At 52.0% G+C, this 8809-nt stretch overlaps 1 protein-coding gene across 4 annotated transcripts in view; it reads right to left on the bottom strand.

Annotated features, from left to right (window-relative positions):
- The window catches only part of LOC117730942 (plexin-A1-like), a 148637-nt gene that overhangs the window by 116291 nt on the left and 23537 nt on the right, over positions 1–8809 (bottom strand). For all 4 annotated transcript variants that reach the window (XM_034533018.1, XM_034533016.1, XM_034533017.1 and 1 more), the window contains exon 2: positions 4154–5569. In XM_034533018.1, the coding sequence (XP_034388909.1) occupies positions 4154–5335 (1182 nt within the window). In that variant the 5' untranslated portion in view covers positions 5336–5569. The remainder of the gene's footprint in view (positions 1–4153; positions 5570–8809) is intronic.

Below are 8809 nucleotides of genomic sequence, written 5' to 3' on the forward strand. Positions count from 1 at the left end.
TGAAGAGAGAGCAGCTGGACTGAGGGTCACATGACCCTCGTGGAGACACAATGGAGAAAGGAACTCCGCGTTAACTAAATACAATAAGTCCTCGAACTATATTCATTTTTATATTCATGAAAGTGAGCTTATACACAGAGTGTACGTTTAAGTGCTCCGTCACCGTGTGTTAACATCTTTTGATAACCTTGATATGGCAACGATACTGCGGGGTGCATTCACTAAATATTTACACGTGGAGATTTTTGGATAATCAATAATGGGAATATAAAGACCAACACAGCGCAAAAGGCATAGCAAGAACGCATAAATTAGAACGTGTCACATCTCGACCAACGATGAGCTAACATGAATATAAATACCACGACTTTCTATAACTACATTCTAATAACCTGAAAGGCTGCAGCCGGCTACTGTATTAATGTGGAGGACACACACACGCACACACACACACACACACAGCTGAGGAGGACAGCGTGGTGGCCAGGTGATATTTGTGCAGCAGCCAGCGTTCAATCACCCTCTCTTCCTCTCCTTTCCTTTCCCTCCTTTCCCTCCTCCTCCTCCTCCTCCTCCTCCTCCTCCTCCTCCTCCTCCTCCTCCTCCTCCTCCTCCTCCTCCTCCTCCTTCTTCTTCTTCTTCCTCCTCCTTCCACCATCCGCCCTTTTTCTCACGCTGTTCTTGGCGAGGAAAAGGTTTCTGGGTCCATGGCTCTTCCTCTCTCGTCGTGAATCACTGCCTCTCCTTCAAAGCTCACCCTGGCTGTAAAAAGGCTTCTCTCAGTCCGCCCTTCACCGGCCATTCTCTCCATTTATTCCTCTCTCTGAAAAAGCTCCAGAGTCATCCTCCCTAAATCCCATGTCTCGCTAGCCGGGGTTATGTGCAGTCATTTGCATTTCTTCTTTTCTAATCTACACAGGTTGGAATCTGAGTCTAAAATAAGAAGAACTGTTGGAAATGAGATTTAAAAACATGTCTGGAGAGATGATCAGTCTTTCCAGTCAGTTTGGAAAGAAGCCCACAAGAAAAACACAACACTGACGTCACGTCCAAAACACGGCGAGGCGGCCGGGACTGCAGCACGAAACATGGCACGACATCACACTCCTCATGGCTGAAGATGTTGGATATTTGTCACGCCGCTGCCGGTCAGAGAACATTTATTTATTTCCATTCTTGAGCTGCAGCCGCTGCCTCCAGAACGACACAAACCTAGACGACGTGACCGGTCGGTGCTCAAGTTCAGGAAACCTGATTCTCTCTCAATCCCTTCCTCCTTCCTTCAAGCCTCTTCCTGGGCTCCCTCTGTTATTTTCACACTAACTCATCTCTCTCATCTCCTCAACACCCTCTTTCAAATACTCTCCTGTATGTTGCTTTGGCCTCTCTCCCCCTCTCTCTCTCTCCCCCTCTCTCATTTTTAAGCCCGCCCACGTCCTGCACCTCTTTCTCTCTCGTCCCTCTCACTGGTTCCTGCGGCCGTCTCTCATTTACCTCCTGAAACTCGTTCATCCTCTCACCTCTCTCCCCCCACTCTCACCTCTCTCTCTCTCTCTCTCTCTCTCTCTCTCTCCCTCTCTCCCCCCCCTCTCAACTCTCTCTCTCTCTCTCTCTCCCCCTCTCTCATTTTTAAGCCCGCCCACGTCCTGCACCTCTTTCTCTCTCGTCCCTCTCACTGGTTCCTGCGGCCGTCTCTCATTTACCTCCTGAAACTCGTTCATCCTCTCACCTCTCTCCCCCCACTCTCACCTCTCTCTCTCTCTCTCTCCCCCTCTCTCTCCCCCCTCTCACCTCTCTCTGTGTGGAAATGGTTTGTATTGATCCACTCTCAAACCGTGGAGAAGGTCAGCGCTTCACTAATAAAGCTCAGGGACAAAACGAGACACACACAACCAAACAGTGTGTGTGTGTGTGTGTGTGTGTGTGTGTGTGTGTGTGTGTGTGTGTGTGTGTGTGTGTGTGTGTGTGTGTGTGTGTGTGTGTGTGTGTGTGTGTGTGTGTGTGTGTGTGTGTGTGCGCAGACACTTTTTTAGTTTTATGACAGAGCTGCTTCGAATATGGCCAAACACTGGTATTTCCAGAAAAGCCATCTCACTGTGCCTGTAAACATTTCGTCCTAATGACGGCCAGAGGCAACAAATTATGAAGCAGCACAAATATGAACTCCACGCAGGGAGCTGACGGAGCGCCCGGCCGCCATCCATCATGGCTGCGTGGATAACAGCTGTGCAGCACTCCCCCCCCCCCCCCTCTCTCTGCCTCGCCCTCTACACCGAACTATGGCCGGGTCAAACTCAGCGGAGTCACCCTGCACCTGACATGAGGTCACCGTCCTTAACCTGCGAGTGACCCCTCGAGTGTCGCTGCTGTCGTGGGGTCAGCCAATCAGCCCCTCTCTGAGGCTATTGCATCATCATTGCTTGTAAGGTACAACAGTGGTTTTGAGGGTGATAAAATACGAGTGAAAGTAGCCCTCATCAAAAAAAGAACCCAGTCACCATGGCAACAGGCTTGACGGGAAGATGATGGGGAGCTGTGGGTCTCTGCTAAATAATTGTTACAACAACAAAAAAAGAGAGAAATGAACACAATGCATGCCATAAGTATGACTCAACACACAAGCCTTCCAAGCTGCTCCCAGTGAAGCCGCATGTCTCCGGCCGTGTTCACAGCACGTCTGATGGGTTTCTCTCCTTTGAGGTGGGACGGCCCGTCTACTGAGTCATCATGACGGCAGTCGTTTTGTCCCCAGGCTAAATGCTGATGAGGAAAGTCATCTACCAATGTGCATTTTGCACAAACGGCATTGGACGCGCATACAGATGATTCTCCGCCGCACTGACCTGCGATTTCTTCTTCTTTTCTTTTTTTTTTTTTAAACCACAGCTCTTGCTGCACCAGTGCAAAGGTCTAATTGAAATAAATGAGATCGCCTGCCTTTTGGCCTCAGAGCTATTGTCAGTGTGACAGGAAAAGCACAACAACAACAACAACAAAGAATGAGGACAACCATTGAACAGGAAAACAACATCTACACAATGTGGCAAAAGAGAGGAAGAAAGAGGACTCGTCTGGGTCGCTCCCTTCACTTACGCCGCCACACAACACACACCTGTGCACACAGAACAATGAAGAGAGAAGAGTGCTATTCTTACCAAGTAGTCCACTGCATTAGTTGCAACACAGGGCGAATGGCGTGTGTGCGTGGGGCCGGGTGTGTGTGTGTGTGTGTGTCGACACCTGCCAGAAGCAACGGTGTGCGCTGACATTTAAAGAAAAAAAGCTTTAAAAGCGGTCTTTTAATTAAGCTATTTTAAGAGAGAGCGAGATGGAGGGGATGGATGGGTGAATTCAAAGAGCATCGGATGGAGGACGAGTTCGCCGAGACAGGTGGTCAACGAAGAGGGCCGAACACTTGACACTAATAGAAGGAACAAAGGCATGAGACGGGGTTTTCTTCTTTTCTTTTTTAGCAGATGCAGCCTGAAGAGAGCGGGTAAGCGAGGGGAGAGAGAAGAGAACGAGGCATGAAAGACAGAGAAAACAAAAGGTGTGTTCACCGTATAGAAAACTAGACTGTGTACTGTTGCGTAGTAGTGCCTTAAGGTCTCTAGAGTGAGTGTGTGTGTGTGTGTGTGTGTGTGTGTGTGTGTCACAGATCCAGGTGACTGGGCTAATGGTGTCCCCTGCCTGGCTAAATCAAAGCACCAAGAGGTTTTGCAGAGAGGGGAAAATGGGCAGAAGAAAGTGAAGCAGGAGAAAGAAATATATAAAATCGGAGTCGTTCACACTTTTTTATTTGCCCTTAGCACTCGTGAATGAGTGTAACACGAGTAGACCAGGATTCAATTAGCAGGCACACAAAAGAAAGGAGAAAGGGGAGTAGTCGACAGTTTCAGGAACATCAAGTCCAGTCTTTCATATTTTAACTCCTACTGTGTGTGTGTGTGTGTGTGTGCACTCATGCACGCTAAGAAGGATATATTTTCAGCAGGTGTTGCACAGTGGCATACTTTACCAACGCTAATCCAGTCGGCATCAAAGTCGACGTCGTATAATAAACGTAATAACACGCGCGCCCTCGACTGATGAGTCAAAAGAACGTACGTGCTGAGCAGAAGTCAGAAGTCACAAAGAAGAGATCTGCGCTTACCGAGTTGATGCAGGCGAGCTCCTTGTTGAGCAGCCAGGGTAAGGAGAGCTTCCCGTATCCCTTGTAGCAGGACTGAATCCTCTCTTTGATCTTCTCTTTGATCTTCCTCAGGGTGAACAGGCACAACGCCGACTCTTTGGGTGGTTTGGCCCGGTTCTTCTGGCCCTGGGAGAAGACCGTGAAGAGGATGTCCTCGTTCTCGGAGATCCCCAGAGAGTTGGCCAGCTGCCGCCCCGGCCGGGCCAGGTAGGCGTCCTGGACCAGGCGGTACTCCACTCCGTCTTTCGTGCAGCCGATGGGGAACTCGACGTAGGAGTAAAACTTGGGGTCGTCCACGCAGAGCCGGACGATTTTGGAGGTGAAGAACTGTTCCCCGCTGGCATCGGGGGACGTCAGCTGGGTATCCAGCTGCATCGTCAGATAATAGACAAACTGCTCGCTGCTGAAGCTGTAGACGTAGTAGATGTCGAAAGCGGGGAACTTGGACAACGTGTCCGACGGGATCTTCAGCTGAGAGGAGACGAACTCGTCCTGGTAGACGAAGCTGAACATGTCGGCGTTCTCCTCGTTCTCCATCAGCTTGCGGCTGGACAAGGTGGGGAAGTACTCGGACTTGCCGTCGATGGGCGTTCCTATGAACAGCTTGCTGGTCGGACTGTGGGCGGAGCTTATGATGACCCCGGACATGGTGCCCGACTCCGCCACGCTGGAAAGGTAGTGCTCCTTGCGGTGGTGGGGCTCGCCCAGCTTGAAGAGGTCGTCCAGGCGAAGGAACTGGCAGATCCCCTGCGAGGTGCTGCCACAGGCGATGAGGCGGTTCTGTGCGTAGTCTATGAGAAGGAGCTTGTTCACATTGGGGGTCTGGGCCAGGTCGTGGGGGCAGGACTGGACACTGGGCGGAGGGTAGCACTTCTCGTTGTCCACCACCGGGCCCGTCATGTGGCTGCGCAGTTTGGTCAGGTTGCTAGACAGCTTGAAAATCCAGTTGACGGCTCCCACATAGACTTCTCCGGTCTTGTTGTGGATGGCCAGATGTGTAAGCCCCGACTCAGTGGGGGCAAATTCTTTGTTGGGTGGGGGTCGGCCTCCAGAGACGGAGGAGCCCATGATGAGCAAAAGCCCCAAGAGGAGAAACAAGTTCCCCTGGCCGGGGGTAGCCGCTGCCCGAGCGAGGGGGCACATGACTGGGCTGTCTAGAGGCGAGGCTTAGGGGGTTGGGGAAGGATAAAGAAAGGAGGAGGAGGAGTACTGGTCCCAAGTCTGGGTTTTCTTTCGGTTCCACTCTTCTGTCTAGGGATAAGGGAAGACAGTTGGAGAGAAGGATGGAGAGCGGGGCAACGAAGCTCCTATTGATCCGCCGTCCTGCCGTCAGTGTTGCGAGCCGTCATCAGGAGCGTCATCCGCAGTGAGGGAGCCCTGGAAGGAAGAGAGAGAACAGGGTGAGCGGCAGAGGAACATTTCCTATTGATTATGCATCGAGCAGGCAGAGAGGCGGAAAAGGCTTACACCGCCAACATTAGAAGAAGAAAAGGACATTTGCCCCCAGTAATAAATAAATAATATCAAATCAAGTCTGGAAGGCAAATGTGTGTCTGAATTTAATCATGACCGAAGACAGCAGAGGAGGCACCGGCCGGTTATTAACAGAAGTGTTGCTGGAATGAGTGAATAGATTTACAACATTCAGCTCTTTTCATATTTCATAACTGAGGGCACCGTTACATTGACAGCAAGGAATCTCCAGGTCTGCTCGAAGGCCACACACACACACACACACACACACACACACACACACACTGTACTGTACGGAGCATCGGGCTCTCGATAGCAACACTGTGCCTTCCCTCAGGAGCTACACCCACAATATATACACAACATCAGGACACATTGGACATGTAGAAACCCCCTCTGGCTGGTACGGATGCTGCATATTCAGCCCAACTTGTTCTTGAAGGGTCCGTATCTCACAGCCCATCAGACCACACGCAGTAAACTCACAACCTGCCTGTCTCTCGCTATCCAGTCATCAGTGCGATTTAAGCAATGTTATACTGCAGTGAGGACCCCCCCCCCCCGGCTGCAGGCTCAGGCAAATACGGATGAACCTGGCTCAACTTCTGCTGCAACACGGCAACATATCAACAGTGGAAAATGAACAATGTTCAAGCTCACAGAGCAGGTGACGGCACCTTGGAACATGGATGGCTCTATTGCACAGTCCACGCCTACAAACCCCGATGTGGGGGCAGAGGTGAGAAAACGGTGTGAGGATGGAGGTGTTACACATGAAGAACAGGGAGGAGGAGTCAAAGGGGAGAGTATCTGCTCCCTTGAGCATCCTCCGTCACCACCACTGTGATGAGGAGGAGGAGGGTTTGCTTGACAGGCCAATCATGTTCCTGCAATACCGGGACATTAGTTTCTCCTGTAAATGCTGATTATGCAAAACGGGACGCAACTCTCCGAGGGACCCCCGTGCTTCAATTTCACCTTGACTATCAAAGTGTCTGCAGGAAAGGGGTGTTTTATGAGAGAGACACTGTGGAGAGAAAAGGAAAGGGAGGAAGAGGGGAGGCAGAATCGTGGACAGGAAGGGGGATGCAGGGTTTTCCCTTCTTCCTCTCTTCATCTCAGACCCTCGGTGACCCCCCCCGGGAGCCGTCCATCAATCACCGAGCATGCAGGTCAGGGCGCGTGGTCGGTTCACCGAGATCGGAGGCACGAATGCGAGCGCGTCCCTTTTGTTTTATGCAGCCGCCACAGGAAACACTCCAGAGGGAGAAAAATGTACTTTTTTGGATGTATTGAAAGGATTAAACATCTCGGTAAGAGGAGTCGTTAAATTGAACATCAATTTTAGTCGCGGCTGCTGCTGCTGCAAAAAGTGTAGGAGATAAAAAAAAAAAGAGACTAGAGCGAGCAGGAGGGGAAAGAAATAGTCGAGGCGATGTTCATGGAATAGCAAACCATAGCTCAGCTGAGACAACGGCGGGCGGGTTCAGGGAGAGGTGGTGTCATCCAATTTTCACAAATGAAAAGGGGCCAGGAGAAGAGGCGTAGGAGAGATGAGAAGCAAGGGGGTAGGAAAGAGGAAAAGAGGAAGCAGGAGACCGAGGAGGAACCGCTCATTCACAGAAGGACAGGAAGAGTGAGAAGCAGAAGGGCGAGCGAGGAGCAGCCGGGAGCCAATCAAAACGGCCGCATCTCTGCTGCATTTTAAAATCAGAGCTCCACCTGCGCACCAGGGGAGCCCCGTGGTCCGAGGCCCCCGTGGTCCGAGGCCCCTCCGCGAGGTAACCGCAGACAGAAGTCACACCCTCCCCTCTCTCCACTCCGGGAGATTAAAGCGACTTTAAAGTGACGAAGCCGGCCCATTAAAGAAATAACAACCTCATGTCCTGCTCGACGGCACAGACGATGAGAGCAGATGCCGATTTGAGAAGCGGCGGCACGTCGGGGGGCGGGGGGGGCCGCCTCGTCTTCCGCCTTTGTCATTCCCGGGTGAGGGAAAGATACAACGAGGCAGAGTGAGCGAGCGAGGAAATGAGAGAGAGAGAGAGAGAGAACGAGAGATAAGGTGGAAAAGAAATAGAAAAACGCGTCCTGCAGCGATTCCTCTTCCGCGGCTCGATGGACACGACAAACTGCATCCGGGGCTCGTCACGCATCCCAGAAAGAAGACGATGACGTCACACTTTGACCGACGCAATAGAAACGAATGTCTCCGCCACCCCGTCATTCACGACACGCCCAGCTGCTGACAATGCGGTCGATCACTCCTCTTCTCTTCTTTTTTTTTTTTTCCTTCAACATTTTTGCCATCTTCTCTGGCTCCCTTTAAACCCTCTTCAATTTCAATTTCCTCCCCCGCGGAAGTGGAAGAGCGCTGGAACACGGGCTGCGGAGCGATATCTGGGCGCCATCGAGCAAAAACATGTCAATCATTTTGGGCCGGAGCACGTGTCTGTGGCTTTTTGGGGAACGGGCAGCCGCCACATCGGAGGAGCCGAGGCCGTTATCGCAGTGGGGTGGGGGGGGGGGGGGGGGGGGGGGGGGGTTGATTGGATTTGATATCAGGACACCCCATCAATTGACGGGGTCCCGATGGGCATTGGGAATGGGAATGGGGCATTGAAAAGGAGAGGTAGAAGACATAACAGGGGGGGGAGGGGGGGCTTAGAAGGGAGGGGTCCTCCCACGGCCTTATTCCATTTTGTTTATTTAGTTTAAGAGTGACGGGAATCCTGAGAAGAAACGACGGGGGGGGGGGGGGGGGGGGGGGGGGGGACATTCCACACGTTGTTGAGGTGAGCCGAGCTGGATGGACTCTCAACCCGTCCGCTCAGATAGCGGTCGCTGCTGCGCTGCTGATTTATTGCCAATGGCACATCAATTACAGCCGTCGCCACTGGAAGGGGAGAGCGAGGAGGAGAAGGTGGCGAGAAGAGTGGGTGGCGATGATGATGAGGAGGGGGGGGGGGGGGGGGGGGGGGGGGGGGGCACTCTTCTGTAACCCTTGCGTCACAACATGTGGGTCACATCTGGGATGAGAGGAAGAGGTGAGCGGGTGGAATTGAGGATGGACGTGTGAGTGAATGAAGGAGAGGCTCCGGAAATTAATGCAAATTGTAAAGACACACACTCTCATATATGCAC

Source organism: Cyclopterus lumpus, chromosome 5 (genome assembly GCF_009769545.1).
Source record: "Cyclopterus lumpus isolate fCycLum1 chromosome 5, fCycLum1.pri, whole genome shotgun sequence".
Taxonomy (NCBI): Eukaryota; Metazoa; Chordata; class Actinopteri; order Perciformes; family Cyclopteridae; genus Cyclopterus; species Cyclopterus lumpus.